At 42.7% G+C, this 24,432-nt stretch overlaps 1 protein-coding gene across 1 annotated transcript in view; it reads right to left on the bottom strand.

Annotated features, from left to right (window-relative positions):
- Positions 1-20,005, bottom strand: part of lsp1a (lymphocyte specific protein 1 a) — a 378,182-nt gene extending 358,177 nt beyond the window's left edge. The window contains exon 1 of the mRNA XM_041197226.1: positions 19,830-20,005. Within this exon, the coding sequence (XP_041053160.1) occupies positions 19,830-19,900 (71 nt within the window). The 5' untranslated portion in view covers positions 19,901-20,005. The remainder of the gene's footprint in view (positions 1-19,829) is intronic.
- Positions 20,006-24,432: the final 4,427 nt, after the last annotated feature.

Genomic DNA, 24,432 nt, shown 5'->3' with positions numbered 1-24,432 from the left:
TTTATGTTGTGCCTGTAACACATTAAAATGACTGAAACTTCTTAGGAGAGTAATTAGACAAAAAGTATCACTAAACCATAGAAAAAATTAAGGCATGAGAGCAAAAACTTGTTCAAAGTGATAGGTTTTATGGAATTTCTTAAAGAAGGAGAGGTAAAGAAGCAGAGAGATTTATGGAAGGATTTCTGGATTTTAGGAGCTATACAGCTGGAGGCACAACTACCAAAAACAGTGTGAATTTATCAGGTGGGAAAGTTGTGTGGTTGTGCAGTGATGACGAGGATGAGCAAGCAGAAAGCATCTGGAACCTTCCACAGCAGGTCTACAAATAAAGGTCTCCCCCTCACACGTCTTAGCTGGTGCAATGCCTAATGTAGAACTGAGCAATACAGACCTGATCCTTCTGTATAACAAGGCAGATAATTTCAACCAGGGCAATTGTAAAAATACAATTATCAGTCCCCTTATTTAGGCAGATGAGAGACACAACCAGCTTGTTCCTGATTACTATCCAGTGACCCTAGCATTTGAAAGTTATATATATATGAAAATTAGTGGGAAGATATATATCAACGCCTCCCACTCGTCAGAAAGAGGGAGGCAACATCCAAGAGTGAAAAGGAAAAAAAAATTACCATTCTGTTCCCATTGTTGCTGCACCTGATATAGTTTGCTGCAGCCCTCGGAATAGGTAGATACACAGTTAAATCGGTGTCCTTTGATGTCAACAAAATCCTGATGCTATTTGGGACTCAGCTAGGCAGGATATGCAACATATAAGTTATGTTCGCCAAGTGTTAGCTGCCTGTCCAGCCAAAGAGGAAACTAAAGGTAAGTTTTTACGAAAAGTTATTTTCATTAGGCCAGGATCTGGGCCCCACTGCCGTCACACATCCTCTTATCCATCCCAAGACTGGACCCGCTGAACAATTTTTCTCAAGACTGGAGGCAAATATTACAGTAGCTCAGATCCTACAGGTTGTCCCTGATTTTCCTCTTACATCCTGCTGACCTTATGTTAATAGGGCAGGCCTGACCCTCTTCACACCTCCACTTGGGGTGGTTGGCCTCCTAAAAATGACAGGGATAAAATCTATCCCCAGACATGCGATGGAGTCTGGATCTGATGCCTATGACACTCACCAGTAATGATCACACCTGAAGAATGGCCAGCTTGGTAAGACACCAGTGTGCCAGGGGCTGTATCTCAGCAAACGTTAACAGCTTCTGGAGAGGACGCAAATTAGTTGCGTTGGTGGGAGGGCAACAAAGGGTGGGGAAACAAAGGATCTGCAATAACATAGCCCTCATTTTGGAATCACAGCAAATGGCTAATTGGGCGCCTATGGCTTCTGCTTTTTTGATTAATTAGCATAAGGTCTCAAGACAGCTTTGACCTTTCACTGGCAACTGGCTTAATGGGGAATGTGCAACATATGATCAGCACCTCAAATTTAAAGGAATGTGCACAGTAGCAATAACCTTTGTCTGGCAGAGCTCGTGTTTTGAATATGAACATACGAAGATACAAAATAGGAGCAGGAGTTGGCCATTTGGCCCCTCAAGCCTGCTCTGCTATTTGATAAGATCTTGGCTGATCTGTTGGGTCAGGAGGACTACACCTGTTTTTCCTGCTCTATGTTCAAACTAAGTGCATTTGATAAACTTAACTTTCCTAATAGATGGGTCCACATTTAGGCCTGGATTTCTAGCAGTGGCTGCCTCAGAGCAAACCACTACTGCAGTGGCATCTTAAACAGGTGTGAGGACATTTATTTGCATAACAGAGGTCCCAGTATATGTTTCAAGTGTAGGCCCTGCATGCTGTTTTTTTTGCTTTTATCAATATGGTCAACAGTCCACTTGGTTTATGTCTTTTATGCCATTCCATTTCTCAGAATTTGTACATTCTGTAATGGGGCTATGTTCTTGTAGATGCTTTCTACTTGGCCACTTAGTTGTGCATTATCTTTTAGAGCACTAGTTGAGCTTTCTGAAGGGTTGTATAAGACAAAAAGAGACACAGCTTTGAATTCCCATTTAATTACTGGTTGTGTGGTCAGAGTAATATAATTTCACTACAAACTCTACAATAATGGTGGGTTTATCTGCAGGCTTTTCTTTTGTTCATAATAAATCTCCCCATTTTAAAATTTATATATGTTTATATTTTTACATTCCTACACTACACTTCATTTTTCACCTTGCAAATCTCCAACAATCTTGGTTTGTAGCAAATATCAGAAGGTTTGTGAAAGAGCCTCAAGATGAAGATAAAGGGTTAATAGCTATTATGCTAGACATGCATCATCATGTGATGTCAGATCAGGTGTCACTGGAACTCAGAGAGATGCTTCTGGAAGGACCCTCGTGCTTATCAATCCATGCACATTGTTGTATATAGTTAATAAATATTTGGAAGTTCCTGGATTCCTTCCTTCCAGTAGCCTCTGTTAAACATACCCAAGATGTCATTTATCATGTTACTTCATGGTGATGGCGGTAAAGTTACCGAAAAGCAAGGATCCCCGATGAAGCTGCCAGTGGAGGAAAAGTGAAATCCATCGAGATAAAAGCAGCAAGAGAACAACTGCAGCAAAGAATTGGAAGGAAAAATATCTTTGGAGCCTAAGACAGTCAATTAGAGTTACAAATAACCATGGAAAAAGTTCTACTTCTGCCCGACTTTTTTGACCACATGGAAGGCACCTACCAAGCAATGCATTGAATACAGGTTATAGGACTTCTTCAGGGTTAGCACAGAAGCCTGATAAATAGCAGGTCAACACATTCCTCTATTCCATTGGCAGCAGCGCAGATGATATTTTAGTAAGACAGAATGTTAATGAGGATGTAGCAACCTATGAAGAGGTTATTAAGACCTTAGTACCTCATTTAGTACCTTAGTACTTAGATTTTTACTTTAGTCCTTGGGGGAATATCACACGAGGAGTTTTAACTGGTGCACTGAGAAATCCAAAGAAAGTATTGATTTTTTCATGAATGACCTGCATCGGTCGGCTGACAGTTCCGAGCTCCAAAGGAGGAACTTATCTGAGACCACATTGTTGTGGGGGTGCTTGATAAAGCCTTATCTGATTTTCTGCAGTCCAGAGAAGAGTTAACATTATCCAAGGCAGTCCAATTAACTGAGCTATGGAAGCAGAACTGCCTTTTAATCTAGGGTGATGCAGAACCTTTATGGATTGAGACTACTGACCCAGTCCGGTTTGTGAGCAATAGAGGTACCCGTGTGCTCACTAAAAAGCAGACCCAAAATGAAGACAGGGCCGGTACCACCATTATCCAGTGCTCCTGTTGTGGTGCCAAAAGTCCGGTAGGCATGAAGACTGTCTTGCCATACAAGAAGAGTCATTCTTGCAAGAGGCAGGGCCATTGTAAAGTCGTATGCAGTAACAGAAAGCCTCCTACTCCAAAATTTCAAGAGAGACAAATCAGATCAAGCAGCATCAAGGAAATAGAAGATACAGGGGAACACAAAGTGCCATCCTTGGGTGAAGCTGCGCAATCCAAGGAGAGATTTTGGAGTGTGAATATTATAGTCAATGACCACAAAACCAATTTTAAGTTAAACATAGGCATAGGAGTGTCCATTCTGCCTGATACGGTACCATGGCTTCAGCCCAAGTTTCTCAATTCATCTACCACATGACTTCAAGGTCCAGCAGGCACTCCTTTGAAGATGCAAGGGCAGATGCCTGCCACACTCTGATGTAATGAAAAAGAGCTTACTGACACTGCACATTACTCATAATCAATGTTGCTGTTTATAAGCAGAGAAGCTTGTATAGCTTTGAAGCTTCTTTATTCACTAGTTGCAGTGGAAACCCAAGCCAACCCAGAATGGTTTGAACTAGCCTCCAAAGAGTAGGCTCCACACTTGCACTAACAGAGGAGCATTCTGGGAATTGTTACTTTTTGAGGAAAGGGTGCATGAAGCAGGATACCAGACATCATTGACCAATGTGACCAGTCAGGGATGGAAATTCCGAACCTTGCACTAATTTTTGAAGAGGAAGTGTATGAAGATGATAACCTAGATACCACTTGTGTGACCAGATCATTACTGATGAATGTGACCAGGCTGCCAATCCATCTGACTATTCTGGTAAGGACACTGATAACATAGATCAACCTGGTGCCTGCACTGCCCTGACTTTCACAACAAAAGCTCCAAAAATGGCCAAGTGAAACATGTGCAGAATATAAGCTGATCCCCCAGACCCTGATGTCAATGCTGTAGAGGAAGTGACTGAAGCTGCTGATATGCTAACTACTAAATCTCACACACCGTTCCAATATATAAGGAAGTGTAACTTCTCTGAATCTATTAGAGGCAGCAGAACAACAACCTGACTCAGTAAAACACTGTATAACAACAGAACCCGAGGTGATATTCAATTCTATTCCAGTTGTTGTCTTGACTGCTGAAACTTTTGAAATGCCAATATCTAGTGAACAACAGACTCACACTGACATGAAAGCAGAATGTGCACATGTCGTACAACCTGAAAAGGAATCACATATGCTGTGGATAAAGGGGAACCAGTAGATATACTATACTTGGATTTCCAGAAGGCATTTGATAAAGTGCCACATAAAAGTTTATTGTGGAAAATAAAAGTTCATGGTGTAGGGGGTAACATATTGTTATGGATAGAAGATTGGCTAGCCAACAGGAAGCAGAGAGTTGGCATAAATGGATTTTTTTCTGGTTGGCAGGATGTGATGATTGGTGTGCCACAGGGATCAATGTTAGGGCCTCAACCTTTTACAATTTATATAAATGAATTGGATGAAGGGACTAAAGGAATGGTTGCTAAATTTTCTGATGATACAAAGATAGGTAGGAAAGTAAATTATGAAGAGGACATAAGGATGCTATAAAGTGAATGGCAAAACTGGAGTATAATGTGGGAAAATGTGAAATTGTTCATTTTGGCAGGAAGAATAAAAAAGAAGCTTATTATCTAAATGGTGAGAGATTGCAGAGCTCTGAGATTCAGAGGGATCTGGGTGTCCTAGTGCATGAATCACAAAAGGCTAGTATGCAGGCACAACAAGTAATTAGGGAAGCTAATAGAATGTTATCATTTATTGTGAGGGGAATTGATTACAAAGGTAGGGAGGTTATGCTTCTGTTGTACAGGGCACTGGTGAGGCCACATCTGGAGTCCTTTATACATAACGTTAGTCTCTTTATTTAAGGAAAGATTATATAAATGTATAAATACATTAGAAGCAGTTCAGAGAATGTTTACTAGACTAAAACCAGGAATGGGAAGGTCATCTTATGAGGAAAGGTTGGACAGGTCAGGCTTGTATCCACTAGAATTTAGAAGGGTATGAGGTGTCTTGATTGAAACCTTTAGGACCCTGAGGGGACTTGACAGGGTGGATCAGGAGAGGATGTTTCCTCTTGTGGGAGAATCTAATGTTTTGTTGCCTCGATTCAAACTCATTCCCAAACACTATACTGACTCTTTCCATTTCTGACAGCCAGTAATGGTACTGCCAATGTTGTCACAATAAGCCTTTCGTCTGCTGCAGCAAGTTCTGAGTCCTGGTTCCAATAAGGTTCAGTAGAATTCATTATTTTGGAAGCCTTTCGCAAAAAAGATGCAGAGTTTACAAGTTGTAGTCACTCTAAATAAAAGCCCAGTATCCACGGCAACTGCATAACATGTACAATCTGGATCCAATTTAAAATTTTTAGAACTTTCCCATCCTCTTTTATTGAATTTGGCTACCAGATCAAAGTGAGTGTGCTTTACATCTGTTTGCTGTTCTTTTCATCAGATGTTTGGGACAGACAAAGTGCATGTTCGGATCTGCAATGATTTCAAATTTAATCCAGCACACGGGGACAAGAGCAATGCTCTGACCCCAATCACATCCTGTTGGAGGAGCAGCTGCTACAGCATAGACTTAATTTGTGCTAAAACCTCAGAAATCCTTTTCCGCTTCTTTGATTTAGTCAGCGTCTCAGTCCTTCTGAGAATTGAATATGCCCAAAATAGGATTATATCACTTACCAGGCCCTCAGACCAATTAAGGGTTCCCTCTTTTCTGAACAAAGGCTGAAGGGTTAAGCACCTACATGGTTGGAATATAGGGGATCATCCCCTGATCCCATGTTCCATGGAGGGGAATCAGGGGCGGAGATACGGCTATGTCACTATAGCAGTGAGTTTCTGACTAGCAATCCTCATCTTCATTAGGCTGTGTAACCATGGAATCAGCCCTACAATTCCTGGCATCACCCGCGACAGTGCAACCAATGAACAGGATGTGAGCTAACTTGGCAGGGAGTGAGTTTGAATCCCTGATCCTTAACTTCCAGGTTGGGAGGAGTTAGCCCTTTCATTTTGGACAAAGACCAACATGTTGTTTCCATGGATTACTTTTAATTTTACTTATTTGCAAAAGGTGTTTTAAAGGGATGGAATCTCCTACCACTCTTTAGGCAAATATTTCAGGGTGATGGTATTTCCCATAATTCCATGAATTTCCAACCAATTTGGATCAGTCAGCTCTGAGTGAACTGAGGTGCATTAACCTCCAGAGGATAAATCGACCATTAGGATCCAGGGCAGAGTGGCAGCTTGGACCCCCTGGCTTATATCTTTGCATCACTGGTGGGCTTCCCTACACAAGGACTTTGACCTGCGAATGTTTGACCTAATTTAACACACTTTGAAAACTTGCATGAATGCATGATGCTTTAAAGTACAATATTAAAAGTAATTCTTTTTTTTACTTGCCAAAAATCTTTTGTGGAAAAACGTTCAAAGATTTAAAAATGAGACAGCTTCATTAACCATTATCCAAAAGCAGTTAAAGGACATCTGCAAAGAGACTGTCTCTCAATCGAAAGACTCCAGTGCATCAATGGTTGGCCACGTAACCATTCTTCAGCTTTCTATTCTCCACTTCTGGCACACACAGTTGGATAGGGCTGGAAGAAGGACTTTATCTGTGCATCACCGGATATTTGAACAATTTACCAAAAGATGTTCCAGGAACTTTGGCCAACTATTTCCAAACAAATCATTCCAGTGTGTACCTAGTACAAGTTTGATTATTTTACTTTATGGAATCCTGTGTTGTATTCATAAATACATTTGGGCAAAAATGCCAGATGGTATACAGCAATTATATAGTGAAACTAGCTCCCAACTAACCCCTCTTTCTCCTGACAGGGCTCAAATGTTCTTTAGCAATTAGCCTGTTGTGAACTTACCTAAAGAATTGCTTTTTACTTCTTCAGGAAAAGTGAAATGGGGACATGGAATTACCTTCCACGTGTTCTTGCATTCATTCTAGCAACCAGAGTGCTGATGGACATCTGAAACTGGATTCTCAATCCCGGGTCGGGTTACTCGATCCTCGGATCATTTCTGGGTCCTGACCCCATGATGCATCAGCAAAGCAGTACAACTTTTATAATACAAAGGCCCAAATTGGGCTGAAGTCATGGTTAGCGTCCAATTAGTTGCTTTGGGAGCTGCCTGGGAGGCACGAGCTGGACTTGGAGGGCAACCTTCAAAAGCAGATGGCATGTAGGTATGACTGGGCTTACAGTTGCCTGGATGAATGGAGGAGATTGGAATGACCATCCAAACAAGTGACCAAACACCTTCATCAGATACTTTATCTGCTCTGTTTAAGGGATAGCGACTTTGTGCCTTATCAATCTTTTCAAGATTTTAAATCAGCAGCTACAATAAGCATGTTGAAAACGTACATTGTGTACTGTACTGGCAACAAAGCAGCATAGATGAGAGACTGCTAAAAACTGAGCTGAATATCCTTTTCGAGCTTTATGTAACATAGCATCCCTGACCTTACAATATGATTCATCAACTATAATCTGCCTTGAGAAAAGGGGCTAAACATTCAATTAGGCCTCTTAGCAGGCGTGGGAATCACAATGCATGATTATCCCCGCCTGGTTGAGTTGAGGTAGGTAGCCCACAAGCATCGACATAACTGTCGCATGCAGCCCCAGCACAAATTGTGCTGCTGACTGGCTATATGCATGGAGGACCCAGGAGCGTGCATGGCCAGCATAATATAGTGATTGCCTGCACTTCTTAAAGGCAGGCTGCCCCTCTTAAAGGGAATGTACACTCAGGCTATGGCAGCTGGTGGAGCTGTTTCTGAAAGTCTTTGAGAGAAGGAAAATGATTGCCATTGACACAAAAGACCAAAGAGAGGGCTCCAGGTTCTATGATGCGGTGCTGGAGACCATTGTGTCAGATCCATCAATGATGATACTTAACATGACTAAGATTTGGACTGATTCACAGACTGTATTCGGCCATCTTCAGCCACCCCCACCCACCCACCACCATTACTGTCCCATGCATGTGTGCTATTTGACCTTTATGACTCCATTTTAATGCAGAATATACCGTATAGTATCTAGTATTTAAGTTTATGTTACAATCAGTTATCACCATCACAGTCAAAAGAAAGAGAGAGATCATGTTTGCACAGTAGCCAAAGTGACTTTCAAGGCATGCCCTATGAAGAGAATGGGAATAGGTGGTCAAGGAGATGAATTCCCCAGGTCTGGCCCAAAATGTCCAGCTACAGTGCCAGAAAAAGTTGCACAAATTGTCAAGGTCAGTGAACACAGTCAGATGTCAACGCCTACACACTATACCACCAACCTACCATGCTGCTCAATGCTTCACACCTCCATCACTTACCTAGCAGCAATCAAGACTCATGTCCAACATTCAGATGCTCCACCTCATATTCACACTTAGCAATGCTGCCAGCCTCACACCCGCATCTTGCAGCTTCCACATACTTCCAGCTATGGCAGGCACATCACCCTAACACATTGCAACACACACTGATATTTTTTACCTTTCTCTTGCAGGACAGTATCATACAAAACAGGAGGAAGTAAGAGAGGACTGGTAGGGGACAGGCAAGACTGCATCTCCTGAGTGCTTAGGAGAAGATGGTTCTCCATATTAAAGGACTGAGGCCATGACAGCCAATGTTTGAGAACATTCAGGATGATGGTCTGTGCCTGCCTTATGCCATTTCTCAAATTCTACTTCACTGACATCCTGCTATCTGGCATGAAGTACAGGCTGGACATGGTATGAGTATGGATCATTCTTTTCTCCTAAAGCTCACACCTGTCCCTCACCCCAATCCTTCTCTTCTGCCAATTTGCTTTCAGATGCATGCAAACTGCTGACTGGCCACTCAGTGCAGCTCACCACATAGGGTATGAGTGGATTTTTGATGTAGAAGCACAGTCATTTGATTTGACACTTGAAGCCACCAGCTCAGAGACAGGCACTGAAGTACTTGATAGTATCGACTCGTGACTCACCAGGTAATGGTGGGTGCAGCCAGGGGAGGGGGAAATTGATGGTGCATGCACCAGCCCACCAGAGGACAAGGTCTCAGACAAGTTCTGCTATAGAGGAGTCAAGATAAGGATTTTGTTGGGGTAGTGTACTGGGGAACATGATGGGCATGAACACAGAGATACCTGTTGCATTGACAAGGCTGTCACAGAGCTGGCTGTCATTGACAAACAGTATGGAGGAGCCCAAATTGGCACAGGGCCTTTTGCAGTCCATTCCAGTGTGGAAGAGGTGGCCACCTCCATGATGGGATTTGCGGGCCCAGATCTGATGCAGCATCCGGTGGCCCCTTTCGCAGCTTCCATGGCAGCACATACAGAAGCCACCCAATGTCTAAATGCTGCAGTTGAAACTCACACTTAGGTCATGAGATTTGTGCTTGCTGCCATGTAATCTCAAACTGATGCCATTGTGGCTGTGGATATTGGTGCTCAAAGGGGCACACAGGGTTTCACAGTGGTACCCCGTGCTCCACCAAATTCCTAGGATTGCTGAGATGTTACCTGGGGCAGCAGCAGTAGCACCATGGAAAATGAAGCTGTTGTCCTCTCTCAGGTTGACAGCATTCATGCTTCCACCAGACAGTACCATTGCTATCATCCCTTCAGCCCACCAGTCAAAACTGCTAGAACCCATGCTGAGGTGGTAGAGTCTAAAGCTGGGGTCTCAAGGCCCAGGGCTGCTCGAGGTTGTCCTGCAGAACCATTTACAGTGTCCCCATTGGAAATCAGCCACCTTCCATCAACCACTCCCCTACTGTCACTGAGAAGGAACAGGCAAAGGCAGCTGCAAGATAGGCACTAAGGGAAAACACAAGGATGAACAGTTCAGTTTAATATACATTATTGGCTGGATAATGTTACAGAATGGTGTTATTGTGGTATTATTTCAGATTTTGATCAGGTGGATGTTGTGATATTCTGTGCCAGAGGGAAGGAAAGATGCTGAATTCTGGAGCAGCTGTGTTGTGGCAGTGAAATTTTAGGGGAACTGCAGAATGAGTGGCTGCTCACAGAAAACCCACCGAGAGGGAAGGGATTGCCACGAGCCCCCCACACCTCTTCCTCCCCACTGCTTGCCAATGGCCAGGTGGCAACTGCTGCACCCTCATGTGGTCAAGGTTTTGGAGGAAGAAGCATGAATTTGGGACTCGTTCCTGTGATTACTTGGAAGGGATGAGTGGGGGGTACTGGATAATGGAAACATTGTTCCAGAAAGCCAATGGTTTGCCCCACAACTGGTAGCAGCATGGCTATCCACACATTGTCAAGCGGCAGAAGGGAGTCATGAGCTAAGTGTAGAGTAGGTATCTAGCTTCTAGCTGTTGTGATGGCTGAAAGATGGCAGAAATGGCCGATTACTGCAGAGTGAAAATGTTGTGACTGCTGCCAGGATGATGGGCATTCAACGACAAGATCTCCTGTGCATGGTCGCACATCATAGTGCCCATTCATCGACTGGTAGTGGTACATCTCCTGGTTTACGTGGGACCTGCAAAGTCATGTGCATAGGATGGCTCCCTGCACCATTTGGAATCCTACTGGCCTGAAAAGCCACTCCTCCTGCTCCTCTCTGGTAAGTGGTAAGACTATTAAGTTCCCTCTTCTTGCATACAGGGCCTCTGTCACCACCCTCCTGCCCCCCTGATGCAGCGATGCATGTTGAGATGTGTAATGTTGGTAATGTGGCCTGCTCTCACCTGGAAGCATCTTTCAGCATAGTAAGTGAGGGCCATTGTGACCTTCACAGCCACTGGTAGTGCCATTCTCATCTTGTTGTGCAGCTATAGACTTGGATGTCGGAGATGGCACAGTACAGTGACCACCTCCTTGGTGAAAGGTAACCACCTCAGACTCTGCTCTAGGCTGGGGCATAGATAGGATAAGCGCTCCCTGAATTTATTTGATGGGTATGGCCTTCTGTTGAGAGCCCTCCTCCTCCATGTGAACACAGCTTCCCTTCTGTACTACTTGTGCTCTAACTCCCTTTCGTGCCTCAAGTGGGACTGTACCTGTGGCCTCCATTAGTGAAGCAGGCTGTCTGCTGATAGACTTTCAAACTTCTTTGGTCTTCATGGCAACTTCACACTGCTCCTTTCTTAATCAACCCACTTTTTAGAACTCTCCCAGCAACACGGTACTTCCACTCGCTCTGTAGCAGCAAATGAAAGTCAAAAGCACCACATCTGAAAATCCCATTTCCATCAAATAGCACCAGTTGTTGCTTGTGCATTTAAGAAATGATGTTAACAGGTTGGGTGCCAAATGTCACAATCTACCAACTCTGCATGTTTCTGGCGCATACGTGATATAGCCAGGTAGCGCTCTAAACAATCATGGCATGCCGCACAGGCCGCACTCACAGTGGTCTAGTTGTTATTTTACAAGCTCCAGGCTTCTGTGGCACCAGCACCGCTAGTACTGACCATGAAGCATTTTAATTTTAACTTTGCTGTCATGGTGATGAAAGAAATTAGAAGTAGATCTCTTTCCAGGTATGTTGGCCAGAGGAGATTGGACATCCTACCGAGGAAGATGAGGAAAATTATAGGTTCTTCTTGTGTGCCAAGATCCCCTTCACTCTGAAAGCAGTTTTATAGATATTTGGATTGAAAATTGGACTTTGACAAAAGATTTTCTGGATTTCCCTGCACAGCTCATTGCAGAGTTCATCTAATGAGAGTTGCCACTGTGAAACTGGTTTACAGTGATGGACTATGGTACTGCACTCAACAGCAATTTAAGAATAAATGTTATTGATAACTCTATGGTGGAAGAAAGCTGAAGGTTCCATTGCACTCAAGAGTAGAGCTGAAAGAAGCCACAAAGAGGAAAGGTCATGCTGTGGGAGCAGGATTTGGGTGAAGTTTGTCAGTAAAGGCTGAAAATGTTGGACTCAAACAGACATCGTACAAAGAGATTTCAATAGGCTGATGGCAACTGATCTGACTGGATATAAGTTCATTCTCTTTAAGAAAATTTCTATGCTAAGTCAATCACTAACTGGTTAAACAGAAAAATATTCAACAATAACAGTGCAACATTAGCTAGCAGTTAACTGTTGCCATCTTTTTCTCTCTGTTGTCATTATATTTTTTCTTTCATTTTATGAATGAAAAGAGATTCTCATAGACAATGATATGATAGTTTTAATGGATTTTATTAAAATAAACAGATTTCCTTAATAGCTTATATACTGCACCAATCTGTAAAGATTTACACCACGAGAAAAGGTATGGTATGACAAGTTCCACCTCACATATTGGAGGAACTGAATTCAGTTATTCAGCCCTATTTTAAAAAAATGTATTATAATTTATTTTAGGGCCAGGCCAGTTTTTATGTAAAGTACAATTTATGTCAAACGTTCATGAAAGGAATTGCTGAGTTATTGTAACTCTTTCAAGTACAAACACGTTTCCATCTGTTCCTATTCAGATGAAGTTACATTATTTCATAGTTTACCATTATGAGATTTGAACTCTCAATCTTGGGGTTACAAACCCAGTACCATAACCACTTGGCTATTTAGGCCAAGCTCGCTGAGTTATTGTAAACTCTCTCAAAATCTGCCTCATAATATTAGTCTAAATAAACAACTGACGCACACGACTTTGTCCTGACAGACTGATGAGTTTCAGCTGTTGTCAGGCTCTTGCATTTCTCATTTCCAGAGCCCTCATTGTTTTCAGTTTCAAATGAGCAGTTTGTAGCACAACACTTTATCTTTCACTTCTGCAAGGTGTTATTAATGCTGCAAGACGTTAACACTCATCTTATCTACAGAATTGAGAGAGAGCAATTAACTGTCTGAATCTGGCTGCTTGAATATCACTAGGAAGCTTGATCTACTGATCTCTCTAATGGATTCAAAAGGATTGAAGAGTTGGATATTTGGATAATTGGAGTCTGTCTGATTTGGAGTGATAAAGATGTATTTACAATATAGGTTTCATTTTATCTGGATTTGAACTATTTAGGTTTTTTTTTTCTCCGGTGAAAGGGAAACAGACAACTTAATTTCTCTGAAATGAGCATGGCAATATGGCCGACATTTGTGTTTTTTTTAAAAAACAGTTTAGTGCCTTTCACTAATATTATAAACTGTATGATTCAAGGCTAGAAGAGAAAGACAGAAATACACTCTTCTTACCTTCCAGCCTGATGAGTCAATGCATTAAAACAAACTTTTAGAATCAATGAATTGTTAATGTAAACCATGTAAACCCAAATATTGACACACTGGAATAATCAGGAGAAGAAACTCTCACTGTTGCTGTCGATAGGCAGTGATGCATAAAATCTGCTTTTACTTGCCTGACAATTAGAGCTCTGAAAACCAAAGTCATTAAAGTGAAAATCTGAACTCATCAGGCAACATTTTCCACCCGTCGGGGAGGATGTGCTGGAGCGGGTGCGGGTGGGTGCGCCACCATTTTACGTGGGCAGGGAAATTAAAGCCCACCCAGCCTGACATCCGCTTGGAAGTGCCATGCATTCCCTGTGCAGGCGGGGCGGGTGGGGGGCAGTGGTTGGATTCCCTGAGCCAGGAGTGCGCTCTTTCGTGCATGTGCGTGGAAGAGTGCACAGATCTCCCTGAGACAAAGTGCCGCCTCAGGGAGATTGTTGGAATTTGCAAAAATTTTTGGAAGTGCAAAAAAAAAATCCTGACATGTCCCCTCATGTGACACTGTCATGTGAGCTGGGACATGTCAATTTCTTTTACTTCAACATTTTATAAACATTTTAAATCCCTCATGAAACCTTATCCTGCCCTTGGATGAGGTTTCATGTTTTTCAGAAGCCTGCCTGGGCTCCTAGCCTACCCGCCAGCCTTAAGGTTGGAGGGCAGGTCCATTGATCAGTTGAATTACTTTATTAATGGCCTTAAGTGGCCGTTAACAGGTCGGCGGGCGTGCAGCCGACTTGGCTCCGCGCCCGCCGACCTGAAAATGTAAATGGTGTTGGGTGACGTTGGGATGCCCACCCGACATCACCCCGCGTCATTTTACGTGTTGGCGTGCGGCTCCCACCCCCCGCAAACCGACCGGGAAATCCTGTGGTAACATATAGGCTGACGGAATGGGCGGAAAAGTGGTAGGTGAAATTTAATGCAGGACGTGTGAAGTGATGCATTTTGGTAGGCTGAGAAGGGGAAATATAAAACAGATGATACAATTCTAAAGTGGATGCAGGTTGAGTAAAAGTGATTAATAAAGCATACAGGATCCTGGACCTTATAAATAGAGAGATAGAGTTCTGCACAAACAAGAAGTTATGATGAAACTTTATGAACATACAAAAACATATGAACAAGGAGCAGGAGAAGGTGATTCGGCCCCTTGAGCCCTGCTCCACTATTTAATAACGTCATGGCTGATCTGATAGTAACCTGAAATCTGCATCCTACTTACCTCTAATAACATATCACCCCCTTGTTTACCAAGAATCTATCTATCTCTGCCTTAAAAATATTCAAAGGCTCTGCTTCCACCGGCTTTTGAGGACGAGTGTTCCAAATACTCACGACCCTCAAAACATTTCTCCTCATCTCTGTCTTAACTGACTGTTAATTGTTAAACAGTGACCCCTAGTTCTAGATTCTCCCACAAGAGGAAACACCCTCTCCACATCCACCCTATCAAGATCCCTCAGGATCTTACATGTTTCAATCAAGTCGCCTCTTACTCTTCTAAGCTCCAGTGGATGCAAACCTAATCTGTCCTCTGTTCCTCATAAGACAACTCACCCATTCCAGGTAATAGTCTGATGAACCTTCCTCTGAACTGCTTCCAATGCATTTACATCCTTCCTTAAATAAGGTGACCAATACTGTGCACAGTACTCCAAATGTGGTTTCACTAGTTTCCTGTACAACTGAAGCATAACCTCCCTACTTTTGTATTCAATTGCCCTCGCAGTAAATGATAACATCCTAATTACTTGCTGTAACTGCACACTAGCCTTTTGTGATTCATGCACTAAGACACCCAGGTCTCTCTGCATCTCAGAGCTTTGCAATCTCTCACCATTTAGATAATATGCTTCCTTTTTATTCTTCCTGTCAAATTAGACAATTTCACATTTTCCCACATTATGCTCCATTTACCAGGTCTTTGCCCATTCACTTAACCTATTTATATCTTTTTGTACCCTGCTTATGTCCTCTTCACAACTTACTTTCCTACATATCTTTGTGTCATCAGGAAATTTGGCAGCCATCCCTTCAATCTCTTCATTCAAGTCATCTATATAACGGTGACAGTGATTCGGCCTCAGTTGGAGTATTGTGTCCTATTTTGGCGCCGGACTTTAAGAAGGATGTGAAGGCATGAAAGAAGATTCACAAGAATGGTTTCAGGGTTGAGGGACTTCAGTTAATTTGATAGATTGGAGAAACTGGAGCTCTTCTCCTTGGAGAAAATAAGATTGAGGAGATTTGATAGAGACATTCAAAATCATGAGAAGTCTGGACAGAGTAAAGAGGGAGAAACTATTCCCATTGAAGCAAAGGTTGAGAACCAGTGGACACTGATTTGAGGTGATTGAGAAAAGAACTACAGGTGACATGTAGAAAATGCAGCATGGGGTTAGGATCTGGTATGCATACCTGAGAATGTGGTGGAGGATTCAACGGTGGCTTTCAAAAGAGAATTGAACAATTATCTGGAGAAGATATTTGCAGGGCTACAGGAAAAAGACAAGGGGCAGTTGCATATAGCCAGCATGAACATGATGGGCCAAATTACCTCTTTCTGTATTGTAACCATTCTATGATCCTATGATCTGAATGCATGAGTAAAACCAGAGAATGCTGGAGATACATAAAAGGTTCAATTTGGAAGAAAGGGTTAATGTTTTAGGAGGAACTTAGTCCTTACAAAGGAATTTGAGCCAGACATTAATTTATTTTTCTCTTTCAGACACTGACAGACCTGCTGCATATTTACAACAATTTTTGGTGTTATTCCAGATTTCAAACATTCATGTGAACTAGATGTACCATAATGCAAATGTAAAATGCTGCAGATGTTGGAAATAAAACCCGAAATTGCTGGGAATACTCAGCAGATCAGGCAGCATCTGTGAAGAGAGAAACAGAGTCAGCATTTCAGATCTGTGACCTTTCATTAGAACCTTTAGGGGGAACCAAGTTGTGCAATGGGTGAGGCATCGTCCGTTCGTTTCAAGATCTGGGTTTGAATCCAATCTGGATTGTTGGGGTGAACCTTTTCTTTCTACTAATTGTTCAGATCCTATGTGGAATAAGGCAATTGCAAGCATTGCTCGATGAGAAAGGTCAAAGCAAAAAAATGCTGTTTCAGAAATCTTGGCCTGGATTTTTCCGTTGTCGGGCGGGCTTGGCGGGAGCAGGTGGAGGCAGTCGGGGTGAGTCAACCACCGCCCGCGATCGGCTCCGCATCATGATTTCACAACCTGAGTGTTACCTTTGCGGGCGGAAGGTGGAGGGAGATTCGGGTCTAGTACGCAGCACGCGAATGAGCGCTTCAAGATTGAAGCATTTTTTAAAAAGGTTAATAAAGACATTAAAAATTTAATGGCTGTGTCATATGAGATGGGACATGTTTTTATTTTCAAAATAAAGATTTTATTTACATAGTATTAGCTTTAGGAAGCCTCATCCTGCTCGTGGATGAGATTTCCTAAAAAATGTAAAGGCTGCTTGGTCTCTTCGCCTGCCCACCAACCATAAGGTTGGACGGCAGTGTAAATTTCAAGTTAATTAGGTCCTTAATGGCCTTAATAAACCTTTCAATTATTGGCGGACGTGCAGCCAACTCTGGCGCATGCCCATCGAATGAAATATCGTGCGATGATGTCGGGACGCATGCCCAACGTCATTGCTTATCATATCACGTTCGGGTGTGTCAGGCGTACGCTCGCACTCTGAAGGTAAACTTCAGTCCTCAGTGTTCCCAAACCTTCAATGTTATCCATTGACCCCTGCCAGAGTGAATATTTCCACTTGGGGGAAGACAAAACCAGTGGCCAAATTTAAAATAGTCATCAAGAAATCGTATAAGGAACTCAGGAGATACTTCTTTACTTGGAGAGTGATGAGAATGTGGAAATCACTACCAGAGGAATTATAAATCTTCTCTGTACTCTTCCCAGAACTTCTGTATCCTTTCTATGGCAACCAGATTTGCATGCAGTGATCCAAATGTGGTCTAACCAAGGCTCTCTAAAAGTTTAGTGCAACTTCTCCACATTTCAATTCTAGCCCAGTAGCAATAAATCCTAGTGCTTGGTTTCTTTTCTTTTGAAACAACCTTATAAGCCTGCATCGCTACTTATGGTGAATTGTGTATTTGTAATCCAAGGTCCCTCTGCTCCTTTATGCCATTTAGAGTCTTATTTCTAAATAACATGTAACCACACCATTTTTCTTCCAAACTGTAATACATGGCAGTTCTGAAATTCATTTGTCAATGATAAGCCCATTCTGCAAGTTTATTAATGTCTTCTTGCAATTTGTTACAATCCTCCTCCCCAATTTGTCAACTGCAAATCTGGAAATTGTGATTTTGATCTCGAAGCTTAATTTGTCAATATAAATGATGAAAACCAGTGGTCCCAACACTGATCCTTGTGAGAAGTCACTTCCCAGCTCTGACATGCTGAATAGCGACCTTTTACCCTAATTCTCTGCTTTCTGTCTTGCAGCCAGTTATCCATTCATTTGAGGTTGCCACAGTAAATCCTATGATAAGTCAGCTCCGTGGTTTTGACAGTTGAAGTTGGGTTAATGTACAGTGACTTATTCTTACATTAAATTTAATTTCCCTGTCCCTTTTCCATCATAAGACCATAAGGAGTCTTTGTGGGTTGGGTATTTTCAATCTGTTGCCCAAATGTACACTTTTTTTCAAAAAACACACTCAAAGCCTATATATTTTTCCCTTTGCCTTCCATCTATGCACAGGTAATACGTATTTTCTCTCAAGCCTGCTGATCAGCAAGCCACTTCAGGTGTCAGCTGTGGCTCAATGGTAGCACTCTTGCTTTGGAGTCAGAACATTTAAGTCCCACTCTAGGGATTTGACACAAAACCTAAGTTGGTCCAGCAATACTGAGATGGTTTAATAAGAGGTCTCGTCGGACTCCCAAGTGGATGTAAAAGATCCAATGACCTTATGTTGATGAGCCAAGTTCACTCTGGTGTCCTAGCCAATATTTATCCTTCAATCAGCATCACTAATAAAACTGATTGTCTGGTTATTATCAGATTGCTGTTTGTGGGACATTGCTGTACACAATTTACCTGCTGCGCTTCCTACACTGCAGCAGTCATTACATGTCAAAAAAGCACTTTAAAGCACTTGGGTGGTCCCAGAGGTCATGAAAGTCCTGAAACAAAATACAAGACTTATTTGCTCTCACATAAGACAATTCAATGAATGGAAGTTATGTAAGTGTATCCTTGATTGTAACTCCTCTGAATGTAGAAATAATTAGCTTCCACTTGATGCTTGCTTCAACTTCTCTGACAAAGCTCAAAACTTTTCCACCTGGGCATTTACCTAGGATAGAGGATGAATTAGTAATACTGCATGTCAGTGCACAAATCATAACAGGGTCAGCCACCAAATCACCCTAGAAATCTTGTGACTATTTCTAAGCTTATCATCTCAAGGAGGCAGGGAGGTGAACTATATGAGCCAATCAGTGACAGCAGAGACCACAAACGCCTGTGATGAGAAAATCCACATCCTGAGGAGATAATAGGCTGAACACTTCTGTGCCCTTGTAATCAAATTAATACAAACCAAGTAATTAGGCCTTCATGATTGAACAATAGAACATGGACTTTCGCCTAGGTTTCTCAATTAAAGGAAAAATGCACCGGAGAGGGTTAAAAATATAGCAGATTGTACTCTCTTGCTTCTAAAACAAATGAAAAGCACAACTGCATACTGCAGATCATCCAGCATCCATTATGTGCTACTGTCTCAGCAGTCATCAGCAGTCACAAGGGATATTTGTAAGTTCAACAAACCATCCTACGGCATTATTAAAACAATTTGAAAAAACATTACCTCTGTGCATGAATAGCTTCAGATTTCATGATCTTAAATGCTATCAGTTCATTGGTTATAGGTTTCAGCAACGCAGGGGTTGAGAGTACTGTAGCCCAGTCAATGATTTCTATAACACAATACTCCACAGTTTTCAGTTCAATTAAAAACAAAATCAGTCCAGTAAATGAATAACTTTATGCCTTTGGTCTTGTAGAAACAATAATGATAATAGTAATAAAGTGAGAACTGCAATTACTGGGAGTTATTAATGTTTCAGCTTCATTGAACTTTAGGCTTCCTGCAATGTGCATAAACTGCTCTGCAGAGAGCAGAGGAAAGACCTTAATCAAAACATGAGCAAATTGTACCTCTCTGCTTGACGCCAAAGCTCTTCACGTTTCTGTCTCCGCAGTTCACGTCGGTGTTCCAAGTCATCCATCCTGCCTTTCCCTTCCTTTCTTTCACCTTTTACTTTGGAAAGCACAAAGCTCAAGCTTTTTTGCTCGCTGAGTGTTCGGCTGAGCCTTAGCTGATGATTATTCTTCCTGTAATGTTAGAAAGCAAAACCCCTCCAAACAGGAAGCCAGTCACGGAGAAATCCAGCTGAAATGCCTTTCCCTCTTTCCAGCTGTGCCAAAGAAGGAGGCCTTCAGGCAGGGGGCATATTGGCATTCTGGTTCCATCAACCTTTACATCCCATCCCAAAACAAAACAAATTCTCAAGTGTTTGAGATGGGTGCTTTATATAAACATTCATACTGTAAGTGTCAGCAAGCTCTTAACCCTTTTGAGGGTATTGATAACTTCTCTTTCTCTACAGTAATGGATCTCCCATACTATTTCTCATTGTAAGACAGATGATATGCTGCTTTATAATGACGGGTTTGCTGTACTGCCGAGTGAGCAATGTATTATTCTGTTGGTAAGTTTTAGGTGTCCTGCTCCTTTTAAGGGCTTAACATCAAGCTTCCATAAATCCTGAGACTCATTAAAAGTAAATTGTAATTGCTGGAGGTGGACTGTTAACTCATAGGTGATTTTAATTGACTGGCTCCCGGCCAGAAGAACTCATTCTGTAATAATGGTCTTTCACTTTTTTTCATTCTTTTGACACTTGGAAATGTGATGGTCAGGCACTGAATGCAATATTGTATTTATATACTAACAGATCTATGTTTGTTCATATATTAACTCAACCTTTGATATTGTTCAAGGTGAGATAGAGTTATGCTTTTGTAAACAAAATGCTATTTTGTAGAAGTGGGTGAGAGGGAAACATCCACAATCATGGAATTTGGAAATAACTTTCCAATAGATCTGCCCATAAATTACAAATTCAACAATTACAAAATTGGGCTTTGTAGTGCCTGTAGTTTCAATGCTATGGGTGATTATTTGCTACAAAAATGATGCCTGTGTCACACATGCACCCTTCCAGCATGGTTTGTTCCAAACATCACCTTGGTGAAGGTGTTAGTGTGGGCATGTGTTAAAACTACGCAGAGTAGGCAAATCATGATGTGAATCAGTGTGTAATGCTGACTTGACACAAGCACTATCATTTTTGATTTTGATGCTCCAGATAATGCCCTGTCTTAAACATGCAATGGTTGAATATATGTTCAGCAGCTGAAAAAGCCCCTGACCGGTGATATTTAAAGGAATCATCAAGTGCTCACAGGTTTGTTGCTGAATAATTTCTATTGGATCTGCTTGTACTTGTGAGCTTTCTAGCACTGTTTAAATTGAAGGGGGGAATGGTACTTCAAGTGGAAAAAGCTTAATGTTGACTTTGAAAGTTCTGGTCAGACCACTTGATCCTAGTCATGGGTGGTATAGTTAAACCATCTTCCTTGGACTAGAGTGTGAAAAGTAGATGGAACAGAGACAGCAAAGGAGCAGACAAGCTGGTCAGAGTGAGGAGCAGAAGAGGGAGAAGAGCTCTCAGCGGGAGGCCTTATCCAACTAGGGTCTTCCTGGAGTTTTTCTCATACCTCAACTGAAGGCAGAAGCAGCATGTGCATCATCTGTGTTTCATTAAAGAGGTGCGCAGAGAACACTGCCACCTCCTACAGCAGACTTGAGCCACAGGGCAGGGCAAGAACAGCACTGTCATTGAATGTGAAGGTGGCCATGACCCTAAGTTTCTTTGCTTCGCAACCCTTTCAGTTTGGTCAGGCGACATTTGTAGCATCAGAGAGGCGAAGGAAGAGGAGAAGGACCGGGAGTAAAATGCAGAGGAGGAGCAGGAGGATCACGATCATTTCATCCAACTATGATTCCACTGAGCACAATTCCAAAACCCCATTTTACAAACATTACATGCCTTACCATCCATTTGTTACAGACTTTCATGGAATGCTGGGACAGCTTGCATGCCTCTTTGAGCACAGGAACCTGCAGCCATGATGGCAGCAGTATGAGCCAACACTCATGGATCTCATGATCGCAGCTGAGCTTCCATTGCAGCACTGAGACATCAAGAAACTTCCACCCATGCTGTCATGGGTCAGCCAGGCAGTGCTGCCAAGGAGGTAACTACCACTTCCACAGTGGAAAGGGTAGGTTCCAAGCTCTGCATGATGCACTGTGTCATGCTGGAGCTAGACTCCGCCATGCTCATATATAGTTACTTGAACCAACTTGACAGGCCTGGCAATGCACCAAGCATCTCAGTGTGCACCATCATCAGTATTATTCTACAGTCCACTCCAACAGGGCCCTCATCTCAGTTCCGTCCTCGGGGGTTTTACATATGAACTATCCTTTCCCCTGCCCTAGCTGCAGTTCACTCATGGCCATTGACTTATCTCCTGCAGGTCCTGATTCTACATTAGTCTCTGATATTCACGCAGTGCCAGTATCTAACCTGATGGCTGTAAGTGTAAGGTCAAGTGACAATCTTCCTCACTATAATTGGCGTGATCTTCCTCTTGCTCATGGCTCTTTGAGCAGCCACCAATTTTTAACAGCACTACCTGGAAACACAGGAGCACACAGCAAGAGTTGAGGTGAGGGATGGGGGAGTGGGGAAGAAAGTTCTGGTCATCAAATCTTCTGAGGAGCAGCAATCATTGTTGGATTTCCACTCCGCTCCTATTTGTTTACACATTGTTGGAACTCCACATTTCTGGCCTGGACTTCCAAACTGGGCCTCTTCAAAAATGCGGAGCATACCATTCTGGGAGACATTCTTCACAGGGCAGGATCATCAGGGGAAGCCAAGCCATGCCCCCTTTTTACTGCACTAGCTGCCTTGTTGTGGTAAATCTTCAATCGCTAACATACTGAAAAGCTTTGGGGTATTTAAATAGGTTTTCACTGTGTTAGTGAATGAGTGTGAGTGAAGCAAATGATAGCAGGGTGGGTACGGTGCCAGCTGGGTAGGGCAGAAGGGTGGATAAGGTGGCAGGACGAGTAGTGGAGGCAAGGTGGTGGATGAAAGGGTGGTGCGTGGCAGAGCGGTTGGTGGTAGGATGGTAGGTAGTATGTGGCAAGGCGGGTAGCGAGGCAGGATGGGCATGGTGGGAATGGTGGTGAGTTAGGGTCAGGTTGGGTCATGGGGGAATTGAAGAGTTGTGTGGGGCAGTCAGATGGTTGAGGGAGTCAAAGGGCCAGGAAATGGAGTCGAGGGGGAGTCAAGGGGGAGCTGTGGGGAAGTCAAATTTATAATTATCCAGGATTTAGAGCAGTTTTATTTCCAGTCTAACATTTCCTGGGTAACTATTCAGGTGAGTTGGGCTCCCCTGATGTCTCTGACTCTAACTCAGAATAGGAGACTTTTTTGGACGGTCCCAGATGTAGGGGAATTACCCATTGGAAGTTGAAACTTCCTGGGAAATTCTTGCTTTGGGACTGCTGAGGGGTTCCCCAGCTCATCTTCCAGGGTAGGTCCAGGCTACGACCATTTGGAGACCGGAAGATCTGGGCTGTTAACTTTGTTTCTCTCTCCACAGATGCTGCCAGCACTGCTGAGAATTTCCAACATTTTCTGCTTTTATATTAGTATCAATGAGCTGATCACTGACACTGTCCAGACCTCCTGGTTGAAAGAGGAAGATTGACAACTAATGATGAAATTGGTGGAAATGAGAAACAAATAAAATTATGAAAGCTGCATGTTTTAATTTTAATCATGGCATAATCAAATCAAAAGAGATCTTTGTAAACCCAACACGAGTACAGACCCAAAATCATTGACCAAATGTATACACTACTTCCATTTGTTATGATGCGGCAGGTGGTATTTGCCAGGTGGACCAAATCCACAAGGGAAACCTAGCCATGCTATCACAACACTTTTGCAATTTGTGTTTATTTGGAGATTTGTGCACTGACTTCAGAAGTAATGAGTCCACTAACACCTTTAGTGATTTTAAAAATTAAATTAAAACATTTATTAATAAGAGCAATAGTGATAGGAGACTCGATAGTAAGGGGAGTGGACGGGCGTTCCTGTGGCCGTAGGTGTGACTCCAGGATGGTATGTTGCCTCCCTGTTGCCAGGTTCAAGGATGTCACTGAACAGCTGCAGGGCATTCTAAAGGGGGAGGGCAAACAGACAGAGATCGTGGTACATTTTGGCACCAACGACATAGGCAGAAAGAGGGATGAGGTCCTGCAAGCAGAATTTAGGGAGCTAGGAAACAGATTACGAACAGGATCTCAAAGGTAGTAATCTCTGGATTACTTCCAGTGCCATGCGCCAGTGAGTATAGTAATAGGAGGTTAGTCCAGATGAATGCGTGGCTGGAGAGATGGTGCAGGAGGGAGGGCTTTAGATATCTGGGACATTGGGACCATTTCTGGGGGCGGTGGGACCTCTACTAGGTGGACCGGAATGGGACTAACATCCTTGTGGGGAGATTTGCTAGTGCTGTTGGGGAGGGTTTAAACTAATTTGGCAGGGGGATAAGATCCTGAGAGGAGGTTCAGCAAGGGGAGATGCACAGCCAAAATTAGAAGAAAGAG

This window comes from Carcharodon carcharias, chromosome 10 (genome assembly GCF_017639515.1).
Source record: "Carcharodon carcharias isolate sCarCar2 chromosome 10, sCarCar2.pri, whole genome shotgun sequence".
NCBI classification, from domain to species: Eukaryota; Metazoa; Chordata; class Chondrichthyes; order Lamniformes; family Lamnidae; genus Carcharodon; species Carcharodon carcharias.
This window is presented reverse-complemented; position numbering and strand designations above follow the sequence as displayed.